Source organism: Astatotilapia calliptera, chromosome 9, assembly GCF_964374335.1.
Source record: "Astatotilapia calliptera chromosome 9, fAstCal68.1, whole genome shotgun sequence".
Classification (NCBI taxonomy): domain Eukaryota; kingdom Metazoa; phylum Chordata; class Actinopteri; order Cichliformes; family Cichlidae; genus Astatotilapia; species Astatotilapia calliptera.
Window position 1 is genome coordinate 25,344,793 of NC_137430.1, and position 19,466 is coordinate 25,364,258.

A 19,466-nucleotide genomic window follows, 5' to 3' on the forward strand; every position below is an offset into this window, starting at 1 on the left:
ATTCAGCAAACAGACTGAGATCAAGTGCCTTGCGGGAGGGACACGGGTCTAATTATTTAAGTTGTGAGATTCCTCTTTCTGTCTAACTGTGCCTCCTCGTCTCTCCATATTAAATTAGTAAAGCCTCTTCCATTTGATTGAACGTGTGATAGGAAGTAGACTGAGAAGAGCAGAGAAAAACACGAGGGGCGTCAGGGGGCACCCTTGGCAGACTTTGTGTGCTGTTTGCCAAATTACAAGACATAATTAATAGCTAAATTAAGAACAGACTTATTTGCCTGATTAGAGAATCGCCATTAATTCTATTTCTTGTGGGAATGAGATTTCATCATCTCCCCAGTACAAACACATTTTCCCCTCTCATTCTTGCTCTCCTTCAAAAACTCCTTTACTGTTTTTTTTTTTTCTCCACACAACGTGAACATGTTTTTCTAAACCAAGACGATAATGACTTATGAATCCAAAGAAACGACAAGAGGCCCAGAATAGCAACGGTACTTTAGCTGACACTTGACACGCTATGAAGTGTTTGTGACCTGACTGAGAGATCTAGAGGAAAGGCCGGTGGCAACATCAAAATGAAGCACCAGTCACTGTGATGCTCTTCACAGCGGACTGGACTCGGCATGTCTTGAGAGGCTGCTATTTCTGACTGTCTCTCAAGGTCCTTGGTGAGGGCTGAATGCATTTTTCAGTCCGAGAGTGTGCGCTCCTCAGTCGAAGCCTTGAGAGGCCAGCCAGGACTCAAAAGCCCAAGGTAATTACCAGGTTACTATTCAGTGGACAACTTCCTCAAGTAAATTCCACTGAAGAGGCCAAAGTATATGAAGTGACTCTTCACTAATCTGTCGAAGACGACTCGTCGTTTTAGTGGTGAGACCCTAGAAAGACCCTCAATCTGACACCCGTGAATCTGATTTTCCTCACCACTGTACTCAAACACTATATAATACCCACACGGCTCGTAACGAAGTAGATGCTTATTTCAAGACATACCCTCTATGTCACGTATCTGTCAAGTATTGGCGGAGAGACGACCCAAATGCAGGTAAAAATCATTAGAGAGCATGTCTTTATCAGCTAGAAAAACACACGGTCCGAAAGAGAAAACAAAACAGAATCACTAGGTGCTGTCTAGTATTTATAAAATGTCCTCCCACTTCCTTTACCCAAATCCATTTACCTGGAAAATGTCAAGAAATGTATAAAGTTATATGCACATAGCATTATATTTTAGTATATTATAGTATATTTATATTTTAGAATCCTTAACAACATGGCGACAAATCTCATCTGTGTTGCAGCATCAACAGAAAATGCACACCCTGCGTGATCTCACTTTGTTGTTTGAGCCAGGCCATATAAACAAGAACCACCAGTGAAAAACGTCAATTTATCCCAACAGCTGGAATTTTAAAGGAAAAGGAAGACGTGCTTGGATGAGGAAATCAATTAAAGGCAATCCCAAAGACTAAAAATACAATGACAACCTGAATCTTCAAAGATGACAACAATCTGTTTTGATAAGAAGCAGAGTTATTCACAGGAGCCTAATGTTCATAGTTCAGCTGTGGGCTTAACATAGCGACTTGTTGAAGGTTTATTATGGCTGCCAAACAGTTAGGAACCTTTCTGGGCACATTTGACTGTTTGAAACAAAAATGAAACATAAGCAAAAGCAGACAATCAGAAAGGAGGGAAAAGAACAAAAGCAGGAAATAAAAGAGCTGAGGAACCAAACCTTCAAAGTAAAACAGGAAGTAACCAAAAGATAACTAATTAACCACAAGGCATCACGACAGATAAAGGGGAACGCAGAAAGTAGAAAATAACACTAGAGACAACCGAACACTAACAGAACTGCTGACATTTTGTTATATATTTTATGCTATTAGTGTCACATGCTTTGAATATATTCCCCCATCATGCTTTTTTAAGCGCTCTTCCAACAGTCATGTTCATGGGGAATAAAAATGCCCAGAGTTTTTCTTTAAAATAAGTTTTACAGTAGCTTCTGTTAATTTTTGTTTATGCACAGACTGTGTATTGAAGGGTGTAGCCACAGTGATATGATTCACTGGTTTGTGAAGCTCCATCTGGAAGCCTTAAACTAAGTATTAAAAAATCTGTTTTGAAAACAGACATATGAAGCTAGAGCTGACTGTCAAACTACAGTTTGACACTGCATGCTCATACCGTAGCAACTTCTCATTCAGAAAGTAGCCATGCCCGAAAGCATTCCCTGCTGCTGTCATCTGGTTCTCTCTGAAGAGCAACGTTAGTTACCCAATAAACATCATGTTATATTTAGTAAGATTTGAAACTAGTGACCACAAAGAAAATAGACCAAATGTTCATTAGCAAAGTGTTTAGTGTGGCTATAGAAAACGTGACCATCAGTCTTTATGTAGCCAGAGGAGTTGCCCCCAGCTGGTCAGCTACAATAGAGGTGCGACTCCTTAGCCATCCTTTATTTACAGTCTGTGGGTTTGTTGTTATACTGTTGACTAAAGGATATTTTAAACCTCACTAGAAATAAATTATTTTATAGTGAAAGGCAGGTATATTTTGTAAAATTTAGTTACAGTGAAGATCACACAGAATTATCACCCAACCTGCACAGAATTTTAGCATCTTTAGCTCAGTGTGGTTGTTTAGTGAGAAGTTCTAGAGGTCCATCTGTGCAGCTCCAAAGAGTGTATGAACAGAGTTAGTGACTTGTTGTGTTTCACGTAAAGAGTGCTGCAGGAGCTTATGAATCAGTTTTGGAGTTAAGTACATCAGGTCTGACTCAGAGAAGTGACTCCAAATAGTAAATGGTAAATGAGTAATTATCTTAATATGCCACTCCATTATCTTACAAACTTGTTAACTTGTAATAACATATGCAAACAAGAGCACAGATACTCTAGAGAACAATGAGGGAGAAGAATATAGTTCATTATTATAAAAGTCTTACAGATGCAGAATTTGATTACTTTCTTTTGTAAAACTGCATTTTACTGATACCTTGTTTTGTACTTAATAAAATCGAGGCTTATGCAGCTTATGGACCTGATTTTTCTTTGCTTATTATTGGCTTGAAATGACAGCCAGAGGTAACTGCAAACTGCCAAGTCACTCAAAACCAGAGACTCAGATTGGACATTGATGAGTAAAATGAATGAGCGCATAAATAAGGTGCTTAGGAAGCTGTTTGGATTTCACTGGATAGTTTTAGCTCCGCACTGTCTAGAGACCAAAAAAAATCACAGAATTGAATCTGTAAAGCAGATGATTCGCCATATTGGCGAGTTGTCCATCTTTCATCTGAATCCACCTGCTCTTGCTTTAAATGAGGACTGTGGAACAACAAAAAGTCTGGTAACTGATTTCCCCACTGATTCTCCAAAAGTCACTACCTCAGGACAGGTTCATCGTGCTACAGCTACTGCCTGCCACTGTTAATATTCCCACCTGATGGAGACACTAGGAGAAACTGTCAGAGACAGGTGTGTGTGTGTGTGTGTGTGTGTGTGTGTGTGTGTGTGTGTGTGTGTGTGTGTGTGTGTGTGTGTGTGTGTGTGTGTGTGTGTGTGTGTGTGCCAGCATGCATATTTTTAGTGTGTGTGACAGGGGGAGCCAGGAATAGCCCTGGCAGTACATCCCATTCCTGCCTGCTGTGGTGACTGATGCAGGGGCTCAGATGTGGAGTTTGTTGAAGGGAGAAGCAGTCCACCTCTGAGCTACCTGCCATCAATCACATGTGATCTCAGGCAGAAGACTGGTACATTTCAAAGGACTGTAAAATGCAAAGCCACAAGAAATCTTTCATCTTAAAAAAACAAGATAATGTTCTTAGAAAATTAGTCATAAAACAGTAATTGTATCTTTTACATTGTTTTATGAACCATATTGACAATAGGTACAACTGTTCCTCTGCTCGTTAATCCAAATATCTAATCAGCCAATAGCACGGCAGCAAGTCAGTGCAATTAGGCATGTAGACATAGTTAGGATGTCTTACTGAATGTCAAACTGAGCATCAGGATGCAGCAGAAAGGTAATTTAAATGACTTTTAAACAGCATTTCAGAAACTGCTTATTTGCTGGGATTTTCCAACACAACCAACTTCAGGGTTTAAAGAGAAAATATCCAGTGAGCAGCAGGTCTCTGAGCTAAAATGTGTTATCAGTCAAGGTCAGAGTAGAATAGCTAGACTTCATCAAGCTGAAATAACCACTCGTTGCAAACCAAGGTTTGCAGAAGAGCATCTCTGAATACATAACCCATTTAAAGCTGAAGCAGATGGACCACAAGCAGCAGAAGACCACACTGGGTGTCACTCTCTGCACAACCTAAGCCCAAAACTGGACTCTCTGATGAGCTGATGACCATGCCACACATGTCACACTGTACTCAAATGGCCTTCACGGTCACCAGATCTGAATCCAGTAGAGGATTTTTGGGATGTGGTGGAACAGGAGATTCGCATTATCACGTGCAGCCAAAAAATCTGCAGCTACTGTGTGAAGCTTTGATCTCAATATTGACCTAAATCTCTGAGGAATGTTTCCAGCACCTTGTTGAATCTATCCAATGAAGAATCAAGACTGGAGGGGTTCAATCTGGTACCAGCAAAGCAGCTGTGCAGCAAGATGCAGTAAACACTTTAGGTTTGCAAATAATGATGAATATTGTAAAATATTAACATGGGGCTATAATTCTTTCCCTTATATACACTGTTACAATGGTGGACGCTCACATAGAGTAAAGTCATCCTTATGAGTAAAACTGAAAATGAGTGAAAATGAACACATCTTTCAAAATGTTTTATGGAGATGTGCACAATTCTAAGTTACCAAGAATATGACTTTTAGCAAGAAACAATTACCTGAGCCTATCACTGACAGAATATTGTCTAAGATCAACGCAGTATATTTGAAATTTAAGTCTTGGAACAATTAGTCAAATTGAAGATCATCTAGTTAAAATACCAAGCATTATGTACATGCATCTCATCAAATGTGTTTGAAATGTTTTCGAGTTTCAAGGGTTTTTTTGTGATGTAGAACGTTTTATGATGTAACTGACTAAACAACTGATTGCTGGAGGAAAGTATTTGCAGATAAATCAATAAAAGGAGGCTTTCAAATATAAATATATCACTGCCATTGTCTATTCTGCATTCTGTTATGTAGGCTAAATCTTCTCTGCTTATAAAACAACACAGTGTTATGGTATTTCAAAGGAAGCACACACAGGCAGTGACCTACTTCTATATGCATGACATCTTCTATTAATTATGGTCCAGGCAGGGAAGCTGCAGGAACCCTATTGCAATTGTTCTGATTTTTCTTCTGTTGCTTCTTCTCATTTTAATTTATATTTCCCTGCTAAACGCGGAGCTTCAGACCAGGAAGCACGAAATATAAAGACAGTATTGCAAATTCCCAGGGGTGGAAGTAACGAATTACAAATACTCACGTTACTGTAATTAAGTACATTTTTTGGGTACTTGTACTTTTACGAGTAATTTTTCAAGTGTGTAATTTTACTCATACTTGAGTACAACTTACACCATGTAATCTACTTCGCTACTTATAAAATCAAAAGTCACTACTGAGTACGCCCACAATTTGAATTAATATTCAAACCTTTCGTCTGCATTTTTGCAGCCAATAAGGCCGTGCAATCGCAACCGCGCCAATTTAAGACGTAAGCAAAGAATAAACTCCGCTGCAGCAGCAGGCACAGGTGTCTGGAGGTGCTAAATGGTGGCGTATAAACTACTTTATAGACGAAAGATTTGGAGACAAAGAAGCCAAAATGGAGACAGAGGACAACACTGTCAACCATGAAAACGACGTAGAAAAGACGGAGGACGCGTGCCCGTGGCTATACCTGGAGGAATTTTTCGTGTACAGAGGAAGAAAAGGAGACAGCGTCCAGATGCAGTGCAAACTTTGTTTGACCTCTACAGTCATTTCAGCTTACAAGACTTCAGCATCTAATCTAAAAAAACACATTGAGGTAAGAGGTTTTACAACTATACGTGTATGATATTGCTTTCTTATTTTTCATGTGTGTTAAGGTTACTAGTTTGGCTAAGATATTGTCACCGCCATTGGTTAGCCTGATATTAAAATAAGACGGAGCTAGCTAATGTGCGTGTGTGCATGCATAACTGAGCTACAATTCGTAGGAATGTTTTAGCTTATTATTTGGATAACCACCGTCATTACAATAAATTAAACTTGTAGTCATTTAAAACTCACAGGCCTACAATCAGCTGGCCTATTTAAAAAAACAAACAAACAAAAAAACAAACAAACTTGAACACAGTGCTGAGCTGCATCTCAAATTAATCTTCCAGCTCTCAGCTGACATGTACCAGAGCCCGATTGATGGATCAGTTGATCAGTATCATTGGCCTGATATAGGTCTATCATAGTGACATGGCTCTTAATCAGTAGGGTTATACGTTTCCCAATATGATATCTTTTTTTAAAGAACATAATGTGGATTGGTTTTATTTGTTAGCTGTATGGGCAGCATTTTTGTGTATGTGATCCCTTTTCTTAAATTAGATTTGCTAGATACACATATTTTGCTCTCTTAGTATTTTTAGGACCTGACTAATACTGAAAACTTTAGGGTGATACTGATAAAAAGGAGTTAAAAATTTAGATACTGATACATTGGTCGATACTCTTTTTACAGATAGTATACAGATTACAGAACTTGGAATGTATACAGAAATTCATGTTTTTTGCAATGATCGTTCAAAATTGGTTTACACTTGTGAATAAATACAGCAATATATCTGCAAAATTTGACCAATTCACCACTCTTTTATACTATGCTCAACAATCAAAGATTAGCTCAAGTCTAGTTGAATAATGTTTTAAAAATGTGTTTTCCTGTAGTGTTAATCACAGTGATGTTATGAAGTAATGTATGAACCTGACGTATGATAATATTTATCTCTACAGAGGAAACATCCATCGAAGACTGAGCAGTACAATATCACTGTGGCATCAACATCTCGACAGCGAAAGACCACAGCCACACCAAACAAGCTCTCAGCAAATACACAAGCCAAGTTACCAGACCTGATGTTGAGAGCTGCAAACAAACATGTTCCACAAGCAACTGTTGACAAGCTTGTCATCAATTTCATATGTGAGGGTCTACAGCCATTTGCAGTGGTAGAACAGCCATCTTTCAAAGAATTGGTTACCACATTACAACCTCAAGCCAAAGTCATCTCCAGACCCACTGTCCGTGCCAGAATCTGTGAAGCTGCTGATCACATGAAGATGACTTTGGTTGCAGCATTGGATAAAGTCAAATTTGTTGCTACCACTACTGATTGTTGGTCAGCTCATCAGAAAAGTTACCTTGGAGTCACATGCCATTGGATAGAGGAAGCGTCCCTGGAAAGAAGATCTGCAGCACTAGCATGCAAAAGATTGAGAGGGTCTCACACATTTGACATGCTTGCTGGTGCGCTTGATGATATCCATTGCCAATACAAGATTAGAGGCAAAGTTGTAAGAACCACAACTGATAGTGGATCCAACTTTGTCAAGGCCTTCCACATGTTTGGGGCACAAAATGATGCAGATGAAGCTGAAGATGAAGCAGACCCAGAAACTATTGACCTGACTGACCATATTGACTACCATGAGGCAAGTGCAATTCTTGATGAAGACTCTGGTTTGGAGTATCAACTTCCGCCTCATCAGCGATGTGCATGTCACCTGCTAAACCTTGTGGCAACAACTGATGCTGCCCTAGCAGAGAGCATGAATGAAACCTACAAGAGGCTCTCCCGTGCAACCTTTGCAAAATGCCAGGCCATTTGGAACAAAACTGGCCGATCTCATTTGGCTAATGAAGTGGTAGAGGACAAGTGTGAACTACAGATCATTCGTCCCAATGCAACACGATGGAATTCAACCTACCTTGCCATTGAAAGGATAATACGCATCATTGATGAGAAGGGGGAAGATGCCATCAGGAGCATTTGTGAGGAGTTCAAGGTGAAAATGTGAGTAAAATTGGACACCTACCAATATGGTTTCAAATTTTGTGAATTTTCCTTAATGGATGGTTAAAAACGTGAGCAGACTCTTAATATTAAATCAGAAGATCCCTATTATAGTCATGGTGGGTTTTGTTGTTGTGTCTTACAGGTTGAGTCCTGCAGAAGTTGCATTCTTAAGGGAGTACTGTACCACCATGAAGCCACTGGTGAAAGCTTCAAACATCCTTCAGTCTGAGTCCACTTCCTTTATGGGATGGCTCCTGCCAGTAATCCAACAACTACTGTCCAAACTTAGCAGGCTGGAGACATCAAGCAAGACATGCGTGCCACTCATCAGAGCCCTGCAAAATGGCCTTCAAAAGCGTTTTGGAGCGATGATGGAGGATCCAGAGTTGGCTGCAGCTGCAGTCCTCTTACCCAAGTTCAAGACTTCCTGGACTGACAGAGCAGATGTAACAGAGGCTGGTAAGGATTCATGTGATCCCATTTTTGTGTATTTTTACATTTGAACACATGCTTAAGTGAGTATTTCACCTAATACATTGTAAGTTATTGATGGTCTGTCCTGAATACTAAACAATCCTTTTTGAGAATTTGCCGATTTTAAATTTGTGTTCAGGAATAATCACTGAAATTTAAATAACAAAATTGTGTTATCTACTTGCAATTACAGCCTTGACATACATCAAACAACATCTTGAAACGACAGAGCATGAGAGTGAGGATCAGCAAAGAGAGTCATCTGATGAAGATGAATTCTTCTCCAGACCAATCTCCAGAAGGCTGCAAAGTGCAGTTGAGCTTGATGGTTATCTTGCTTGTGCCACAGACACCATGGAGCTGCTGCACTCCTTCTCAGCCATCAAAAACCTCTCTCTTAAACTGAACACAGCTCTGCCTGCTTCTGCTGCGTGTGAACGACTTTTTAGCTGTGCTGGTCTACTCTTCACTGCCAAACGAAGTCGGATTGCCTCTGTTAATTTAGAAAACCAGCTCTTGCTGAAACTGAACAAAAGGTTCAGAAAGTAAAGTGTGAAAGAAATGCTAAGCCTTTAAGACACTTACCTGCCTGTTGTTCAGTGTATGGGGAAAAGTTTAAATGGTTCTATGCATGTTCAGAAACATTTTTGTCATTGTTTTAACAAACAAAATTCCTCCTTTTATATCTACATTTATTTACAAAACAAGTTACCTTTCTATACCTTGTTCATCTGAAAAATGTGCTTTGAACATAAATATTTATACTGGTGAATCGAGTTGAATGCCTGCTATTGACAACAGAATAAAACATCAGTCTGTTAAAAAGTAATTAATACTCTGAGTAGTTTTTGAGAACAGTACTTTGTACTTTTACTCAAGTATTTTTTTAACACCAGTACTTTTACTTGTAATTGAGTACAATTTAACCAGTGTAACAGTACTTGCACTTGAGTACAAATTTTGAGTACTCTTTCCACCTCTGCAAATTCCAGCCATGTAAATAATCAAATTTCTGAAATTATCCCAGAATAAGATGTAAGTAAATAGATTTATTCTTTACGACAGTCGCGTGTATAAGAGACGTGCAGCGCTTGTATTGTAGTGAGTGCCTCAGACACTCCAGGTTTATTCATCAGCGTTGCTCATTGTTGTTTACCTCCCAGCTGTGGCAGCTGTCAGTCACGCACACTCTGACACGCTAATTGTCATGGTGACTTGGTGCCTTTGTGTTAGAGTGCATTGTGCTCTCAGACCAACATGGCCTGCCTTCAACAGGTACGTACACACAACTGGCGGCATGCTTCACATCCACACTCAGACTCCCTATCTCTGCGCTGCCTCTAACAGACCACATTTTAATCATTAATGTCTGATTTTTTTGTGATAATTTTAATTCAAATTTGACCTGAAAAAGCACCAAACAGAAATCCATTTAAGCTCAGCTCAAGCTTTATTTAACTTGAATAATATACCTTGGAATATTACTCTTGACTTGGACACAGAGAATTTGTGGTTTGTTTCTTATTAAGGACTATTTTCAATAGTTTGGATAAACAGCATCGCTTCTGATTTCTTATGTGGCTTTATGTGGGATGATGTTTTAGACAAAAGAACGCCTCCAGCAGTTTCTGTCCTTTCCTGTTTCAGCACGACAATAATGCTCTCATGCAATAAATAAATAAATAAATAAGATTTTGTGTCAGAACCTCTGTCCTGATACGTCCTTATCAACCGACACCCAGCCTCTCTAATGCTTTTGTGACTCATGGGATCAAATTCCTGCAGCCAGGATCCAAAAATGTGGAGGAGAGCCCAAAACCGGAGGAACCAGAAAAGCAGAGGTTTACGCACTGGTGGATGTTTCCGTGGTAACTTAGTGTATTAAAATCAATAGAATCTAAGCGTCTGCTCTGTGGTAGGGGTCTTTTGTCAAAGATAGTTACAGTTTATTTCTAAAATGTATCTTTTTGCCGCCATGTTTCAGATTCATAGCAGTGCACAGCTGCACCTGAATCCATGTTGATCTTTTTTTAATGACCCTGAAAGTCCTCACATTGTATCTCACCTTTGACCTGTGCATTAACAGTGAATAGAGAGCATTATTGAACTCGAGACTAATTCATTTGGGCAAAGCAGGGTCAGATAACAACACCACTTCAATTGTATTCATTTCAGATCAGGCCACTTCAGGTTTTAAAATGGTTTTTACGAGTAAGTTATTATCATTATTGTGGCTATTACTGTCAGTGGATTTATAACATTAGAACCATCATTTTCCATACCCATGGCCTCTATTTGGCATAAACAAATCCTTATGGTCCAAAACCTTTTTAAATTATTGGCACAAAAAAAGAAATCATACAGTATCGTTTGTTGATACTAGATTTTTCTTTGGTAACACAATTTTTCTGACTTATTTACATTTCTGCAATACCAAAATCAATCAACATAATTTTATTTCAGGGTTTTGAGTTGCTTTAGGATGTTTGGACGTGTGTTGATGATTAGTTGTTTAGTCTGTTTGGTTTCTCTCTTTTTGTTGCTCAAAGTAATCTTGTATTTTGACCACCAGTCAGTGTTCACAGAGTCTGAATAATTGTAAGATCATAGAGTGGTGAACCACCAACCTTCCGATGATCGGAAGGCTGGTGAGCTACAGCCACCACTTATGGTTGTTATTCATTTCCTGCTTTATTCTGTTAAGTAGTTCACTCTTTTATCTTGTTTTTGGCTTTACTTCCTGTTAGTTGATTGTCTTTATTATATTCAGCTGTGCCTTGTTCACCACTTCCCTAATCAGCCCTCTGTGTATATACAGTCCAGTCTTCTGTGTGGTGTTTGTTACGTTCTCTGCTTTGTCTTCATGTTTTCATTGTTCCTTGTATTCTTTGAACTGTGGTTAGCTGACACTTTTCATTATCGCTTAATAATGACGTTTGGTTGATTTTTATTCTGTAAAGTTGCATTTTTAACACTGTCACACAGTTGGGACTTCATTGACGGTGACAAACGTTAGAGCACTTACATCGTCTGCACATCCAAATCTTGACAAATCCATTGTAAACTTGTTTTTTTTTACTATTTAGTAGGTACCAAATAAGAAGAGGATAGGTCTGAGAAGAGATAGGGTTAGCTGTAACTATTAAGTAACTAGAGTAATTATAACAGTATAATATTGTGTACACTTTCAACATCTATTTTGTCCAGGCAAAGTCTTCCTCCCTCACCTCTGTACGGCATAAAGCATGAAAGTAAAAAAAGCAAAAAACAAATCTAAAATCAAGTTTATCTTCTCTAATTGATGCAGAGGCCAGGAGTCTTCTACCTGAATGGGAAACCAGAACTACCTTAATTTTGTTAGCTAATTAGAGCCTGCCAAGGACTCTTCCTCATTTTGAAATAGCCCACGCTCTTCCAGTCCAGCATAGCACCTAATCAAGCACTAATTAGCCTCTGTAGATATTTGTAATGATCCTGCAGTTCAGCAAAAACCCAGAGGAAAATTTTTTTATCCAATCATTGCACACTGAACTATAGAATGCACAGAAAGCAGGTTAGGCGGAGAAGGACGAGGAGGAGGGCAATTTATCCTGTTTGCATGTGTGTGCAGAGCAGGCAGTAAATTATCAGCTCGAGATGTGTATGCAGGCACGAGGGAAATTAGACGATGCATGTTTGTTTTTATTTTGAAGGAAGTTGTACGCGGTGTGCTGAACACTCAGGCATCCTGTTGCATTTCTCACCCTTCAGTGAGAGCTCTGAAAAAAAATGCATGCAAGTGACTTCCCATCCAGTCTCTTGTGTGGGTCGCTTCCCACTTGCTCTTTAAACCTTCTGTTTGCATGGGGCAGCTAGTTAGAAGAAAGTTGGCTTGAAGGGGTCTAAGGAGGTTGGACTTCTTTGAGTTTCGTGAAGACATTTCTCATCTGAGAAGCTTCTTCAGTTCTAAAGGTTTGAAAAAAAGTCATGGGTTATTTTTGGCTTATGTGATGAAGCACATAATCAATAGTGGGTCAACAACCCTTTTAAGGGACAGCCCTAAGTAGGGTTTAATACCTGGGACTCGCCACCATTTGGCTTTAGAGCTGAAACTCTTGGATGAGAGGAGAAACCTTGTCATGAAACTTAAAGAAGTCCAGTCGCTTTCTTTCCAAGCTCCTTAGATTACCATAACCTGGATGACTGAGAACCTGCACAAACATTTTGGCATCAAGAGAGGAGAAAGCTAAATGAGATGGCTTGTTTTCAAGCAGCAGATGAAGTGAAGAGCAGCAACGTGGCCCATTTTAAGATAAATAAGGATTATTTTGATCGCTAAAGATCATGCAAAGTTACTTATAGAGCTAGAAATGAGCATAAACAGTCCACTTTAATGATGAGAAGATAAATTAAATTAGAGTAGCAAGAATATAGTTCACAGATTTTGTAGCTGTCTATTTTTTGTGAGAGAGAATAACACAGAGGTCAAAAGAAGAGAGTGTCTGACGTCAATTTTTATTTTTGCTTCGGGCTAGTATTGTACTTTTTTCTTCTTCTTCTTTTTTTTTAGCTTTTAGGGCAAAGATGGGCCAATGCATCTTGGCACTGGTTATGGCTATGAAATTTAAGGCTTGTGCAGACTCACCAGCAAACACAGAGGCAGTGACACTGCAGACTGCTGGATGACTGTGGCTCCCTGCTCAGAGGGACAGCTAGACAGGCAGCCAGGCCTTTAAACGAGGTCAACTAGCAGGAGTTTAACCGGAGCGGAGCTGCACTGACAGCAAGGCCTCGCTTTGGGTACAGTCCAAAGACCAAAGCCTAAACACCAGCAAGATAAACAGTCTGGCCTACGGGGAGCTTAACACTGCCATCAGAATGAGACGAGTAAACACATAGAGCTTCTTAGTGCACACAACAGACACTGCATTGATATTGCTTTCATAATCACATTTGCAGCTTATGTATGTGTCAAAACAAACTAGCCAGGCAAATTTATCCACACTGTACAATGCAAGTGATTCTTGCAACTTGCAGCAGACCGTCCACCACACGAACACACACATAAGCACTGAAAAAAGAACTGTAAGCATCGTCAGTGGGCACAGGGACAGAGGTCATGAATGCCTGGGATGTCTGCTGCTTTTGTTCATTGATATATTTCAGAGGCTGTTCTGTACCTGCCTTAGCTTGTTAGCTGAGCATCTCTAGTTCATCAGGCCTTCATTTGAACTATTATAATTGAGTGAAATGTAATTTTTCTGTGTTGTGATTTTTCCGATATTCTCTTAATACAAGGCTGACAGGCAGCAACTGAAGGAATGTGAATAAAAGCAGTGAGAATCCTCAGGCACCCTTTGGCAGACCTAGATGAGGAATTACATTTCATCGATATATTAGGATCTTTCAGGAGTAAAAGACGTGGGTGAAAAGAAGCCTGCTGCCAAGTCATTGTCACTGCTACTACCTTATCTTTTTGCCCGTGCACCCTCACTGTTCTTTTCCCAATTTTTTTGTTTGTAGCCACACAGCTGCACTCATTTTACATCCAATCTCATGGGTCCCTAGACAAATGTTTTACCTTTACTTTCAACCCATCTCTTATCCTCTCTGGGCCGACTGTTTGCTTTCTGCGTCAGCTGACGCCGTGCTGCTACGGCTGGGTAGAGCGGATGCAAGACTTTGCCCGGGGGCAAATGTATTCAACCCTTCAAAGTGTTTCCACGTAAATTCAGAGTTCCAGGATTATTCACATAGCCAATTAGTGCGACAGCATTTAAAGAGGCCTGCACTGCTGGGGGCAGGGAGCCACAGTTAACACCAGAAGTATCTTGTGATCTCTCCTCACTGTGCATTATGGCCAACAGCTCTCTACCTTGATGTTGTCATCTTGAACACCACTGAAGCGAAAGCACTGTGGCCCACAGAGCATCTTATTTGTGTCCAGTGGGGAGATTAATTTTGTTCATCAGCGGTTTTATTTATCCTGAGTTAACAGGATATCAGAAAAACAAACAGAATCCTCAATATTGAGGATATGGGTTATTTTTAATGTTGCATGCGTTTCCAAACTGAATACTGAAAACAGAAACTTCACCATTTAAAATTTGCAGTTTAAAAAAAAAAGAGGAAAAACTACATATGGGGAAAAACTTTACTTTCCCTCCACATATATGTGGGGAAAAAAGTAGATTTTCCCCCCATAAACGATATTATTTCTTAAAATAAACTGTATATGTATGTAAACAGACAGTAGAAATTACAGTATTACTATATAAATATTGTAAAAATAGAGAATCGCTACATACACACTATAGAAATGACATTATTGCTCTCTGTGTAGATTCTCAGTCAACTAAATCATGGTCATTCAAGGAATGTGAATGTTAACGTTAGATATAATACTGTATGCTTTTTATTGTGTTGTCCTCTAAAACAAATAAAAAAAACTTGAATAAATTACAATATAGTCACTGAAATTTTTACAGTAAAGAAATTGCAGCCTTGCTTCAAGTATTTTAATGTAAAAATGTGTGTTTTTCAATATATAGTGTAATATATATTTTTTAAAAAGTGCTTCCAGAAGGAGCTTTGTAAATATCTGAGGAATTATGAATCATTTGAGAGAGTCTGTTTGTTCTGAGACCCAGTACTCATATTTGTGACTATATTAGTTATGTTAGATCCTTCTGTTAAAGTTTATGTAGCAAAGGAATTCTTTTTACAGAATATGGGTGCTAACCTTATGCCCACCCTCCAACAGTCTTTTGCTTGGCCTATACCCTTCAACTTTGCCAGTATGGGTGATCCTACCTGGTATAACTCTAAGGATCACTGATGCAAGCTCCTTGACCAAAACAAGGTGGTGACCTAACAGGGGTTAGGAGGAAGGGCCTTCAACATCTTGGAGGCACATGATACTGTGTAGTGAAAGAGTTCTTGGAAACCAAAGGAGAAAACATCCACGCAAATACTTCTTGAGGTGAATAGTTAGGAAGAACAGTTGAGCAGTTATCCAATTCAGGGTCCCAGGTTAGAGCCTACCCCAACAAACCCAAACATGCATGTCTTTGGTTTGTGGTAGGGAGACGGAGTACTTGGAGAAAACCTATAGACACACAAGCACAGGGAGAATAAGGAAATCACAGAAACTGAAAAGTCCTATAACTGAACAGTTATATCAGTGGCTTGTTTCTACCCCCTGAAAAGCAGCATATACATGTTCCTAAAACAGTCTGGATTCGGTGGCACACCAACCCCTAAACGTCAGGCAGGAGTTTGAGTCATAGTTTTAGGTTTTGCTGTTTGGGTATTTGGGAGAAAATTGTAATTTGGCTTGAAATGCCCTTTATACAACATTAAGCATGTATTTAAAATCTAAAGTCTATGTTACCCATTTTGACAACAGTGCACAATTTACATTGCACTTTTTCAATGTGACAATAGGTCAGTACAATTTCAAATACAGCTATCAGTCTCATGAAACTACTTTTCCAGCACAAAACTATGTAACACTCCATCTGCAGAGCTGCAGATGGATCTAAATCGCTGTTCATCCTTAAGAAACTCCTTAATCTTTCTTTTAACAGTGGAAAGAGAGTTGAATTATCTTTTACCTTTTAAAGTTCTTCCTCCTTACAATGATGCATACCTCACCAGCACAAAAGGATTTCCAGACTTCCTTTCTATCTTATCAACTCTGAAGCATAATCACAGCTTTTGCTGAGATCACTGTAGATAATTATCAATTACCCTGTAAATCGCGTCCAACATACTCTTTCAACAGCAACAACAAGAAAGGAATGTAATTAATTAAAACTTGCTCCTCTTCACCGAGAATGCACAGGTTGAAAGGACCATGGCCCGTGTGACACCATTCCTGACATGTGCGTCTTGAGGGAATCTCTGCCCCACAACGATGCCGAGTCTCTAACACCAGGGGAATTCCCAAGGTGCTAAAACAACTGCTTTTTTTTTTTAATCTTACAATACACGGGAGGCCTGCAGATGAAGAGGGAAGCGTTTTTGCTGAATGAGTGCAGAGGGAACACTTGGATGGGAAAGCTGTCAGAGAAACAAGCAGATAAATGTTGCTCAGCTAATGTGGATCACGTTCCCACAGGGGACTCTGGGATTTTCCTGAGTGTACGCCATGTCGAGTGAAATATGAAGATCCAGTGGAGAAAAAAAGGACATGTTTGGATGTAACTCAAAAGTAGGCCATGTAAAGCGCCTTTACTGACCACAAAAATACACCAATTCTTTGCACAGCATTAAATATCCATGTCTTTATATATTTTTGGAGTGTCAAAAAAATGGATAAATGGAATATTTGGATATATTACCAGTTATGACCAGCAATAATGTACTTAACCCGCCAAAAAACACTTAAAGTACATGTTTTTTTCTGTGCTCCCAAGCCCCTTGTCAGGCTTAAATGAGCAACAAAACTATTAAATTACACAAATTGAATATAAACTAAGATTTAATTGCATGTTTAATTGCTCTCAGTGTTGGGCTGAACAGGCATTTTAGCAGGAGAAAAGTAGCAACACTAGTTTTTCAATTACGGTGAATTTTAGGGAGAAAAAAATGGCAATTTTGCATATTCGAATGATTGCAAGCACAAAAGACAAGTCATTATGGGACAGAATGAGGTCTAAAACATTTGCATGCAAATACAACTCAAATCAATCTTATTTGTGACACACTGACTAATGAATGTCAGTGTTTTAAAATGAGCCCCATCAGTTTAACCCGTCATATGTCATTTTTAAACGTTAAATGAATAGATGAGCCAAATTAAGGGACTGTATCTCATGTTTTCAAGTAAACTCTCCCAGTAGATTTGCATGTTCTTTTGCATCCACTGCCATGCAAATAAAGGGCACGTTATCATAGCTGCCAGTACAATATGCAGCCTTTTTCTTGCCTGATCTTGGTAAGTTATAGTCCGGCTGCAAGGAAAGATTGCTAGCCAATGAGATGTAAATCAGGGAAACAATGCGTGACATGGATGGCTTGTGTTGTACTGTTGGGGCCAATCAGCTGTTTTCCTTTCAAGCTTGTTGGGACTGCAGGATGTGTTTGCATTAATCGTAATGTTAGGATAGAAATCTGTTCATGCTGAAGAGAACAAATATAGTATGCTTGTAAAACCACTGCAGGGCCAAAAACCTTCCGAGTCTAATGGCCCATTTATGCTCGCCACATCAGTCGCTTCACACGCAAACAGTGATGTCGCCACAGTTATGTACCATTTTTACCAGCACTAGCTGCACTATTCTCGTAAATGATAGGTTTCACCGCCTAAACAAAAACTCCACATCAGCGTTGGTATTACTAAAAAACAGAACCAGAAGCAAGTACAAGGTTTTTGTTTGTTTTTTTAGAAAGCTTAGTCTTTGAAACTCTTGCAACATCTTCCTCTGTATAATCTATGAATCATCTTTGATTGTGTACTGAGATCATTAAAATCGCAGGAAAAACCAACACTGTCTTAAACGTGTGTCATCAATACACACGAGGTTGCAAAAAAGTGCAACTTGTGCCAGCGATGTGATCCGGCACTATTTGCAAGAATGATGAGCACAAATGGGACAATTGTTCTCCCTCCAAAGTCTTGACAACAAGGACACAGAAAATTATCATTCAAACGGACAAAACTCAAAAACTACTTTTAAACTTTCCTATTAAGGTTAAGGTTAGGGTGATGACTCAGGGTGTTTTCATCCCTGCTCTGTTTAGTCCATCTGAATCAGACTCTGGTCTGTTTTCCTCTTCCTTGGAACCAGACACAAGCCTCCTCCTCAAAAAACTCCAGTACAGTTTGTTTATGGTGAGAATGTGATTGGGCATCGATCCAAACCAACTATCAGCTGCAAGTGGGAACCACTGGTGTATTGTAGCCATGACGTTAAATATTTATTTTGGGCTATACTAGGAAAAAAATGTTGTGGAAGAAACCAATTAAATCTGGTCTTTGCATGGTTAATTATTCATTGTTGGACTAAAACATGTTGGTTAGTTTTTAATTTATATTGTGGTAAGTTTGGGAGATTGAGAGAGACAACGCGGTCATAGTGGATGAGCCCCCAGGAAATAAATGGAAGCCACTGTAATGTCCTAATGTGAGGACAACATATGTGTAGGACAGGGGGAGGGACAGAAGGTGAGATAAGACGGAGCAGCAGTTGTTTAACACTGATGCCGTTATTAATTCAGCAGTGCTGGGTGCACGGCGGAGGAATCAGCATGTGATTGAGATGATAACAGGCTGGGCCAGGACAACCTTGTGATCCAAGGTCAAGATGAAACAGTGATTCAACAGACAGAGCACAAATAACCATTTCAGCTTTTCAACAGCAGACAGAGCACCACAGTGAGGCAAAAATAAACCGCACATGCTGCTGAGTGCATAAAACACCCTGAAACGTCACCCTGAAACGTCACCGAGGCAGCGGTTTGGTTTTCTGAGTGCTTTCATGGATGTGCTATGTATGTTTTGAACAGGATGGTTGATGCAGCGCGTCCAAATGGAAAGCTTTTTTATTTATTTATTTATTTATTTGATATAATAAAAAGTTTTGTTGAAAATCCTGTTCCATTTAAATTTCTTGTCAAAACAAGCACATACAGCAACTTGAATTTCTACTTCAGTGTCTGGAGTGAGATATCTTTAACAAAAAAAGTTAAGATAGGAAAAAGCAGAGTTACCTTTTAAACTGGCTGACTAATTTAGTTTAGTTTATTTCCTTTTTTCTCATATAAAAAAAATAAATGTAATTAAGTAATATATACTTCACAGCTTTAATTTTAAATTAAAAATAATGAAACTCAGATACAAAAATATTATAATACACCAATATAAAGTTTGAGTTGCTGTCATTACCTTTGCCAAGGAGGTTATGTTTTTGGTAGTGTTTGCATGTCATGCTCAAGAACTAAATAAATTCTGGTAAAACCTTGTAGTGG

At 39.1% G+C, this 19,466-nt stretch overlaps 2 protein-coding genes across 2 annotated transcripts in view; one reads left to right on the top strand and one right to left on the bottom strand.

Annotated features, from left to right (window-relative positions):
- gpr158a (G protein-coupled receptor 158a) overlaps nucleotides 1-19,466 on the bottom strand; it is a 97,059-nt gene that overhangs the window by 45,742 nt on the left and 31,851 nt on the right. The gene's annotated exons all lie outside the window — the stretch shown is intronic.
- LOC113021854 (E3 SUMO-protein ligase ZBED1-like) lies at nucleotides 5,441-9,342 on the top strand. The gene is made up of 4 exons (XM_080306109.1): nucleotides 5,441-6,013; nucleotides 6,976-8,036; nucleotides 8,182-8,498; nucleotides 8,707-9,342. Exons 1-4 carry the CDS (start codon nucleotides 5,810-5,812, stop codon nucleotides 9,060-9,062), a joined length of 1,938 nt encoding a protein of 645 aa, XP_080162235.1. The 5' UTR covers nucleotides 5,441-5,809; the 3' UTR covers nucleotides 9,063-9,342.

Coding starts and splice junctions, on each gene's coding strand:
- LOC113021854 (XM_080306109.1), top strand. CDS start 5,810: ATGGAGACAGAGGACAACACTGTCAACCATGAAAACGACGTAGAAAAG. Junction 6,014..6,975: donor ATCTAAAAAAACACATTGAG/GTAAGAGGTTTT, acceptor TTATCTCTACAG/AGGAAACATCCATCGAAGAC. Junction 8,499..8,706: donor AGCAGATGTAACAGAGGCTG/GTAAGGATTCAT, acceptor TTGCAATTACAG/CCTTGACATACATCAAACAA.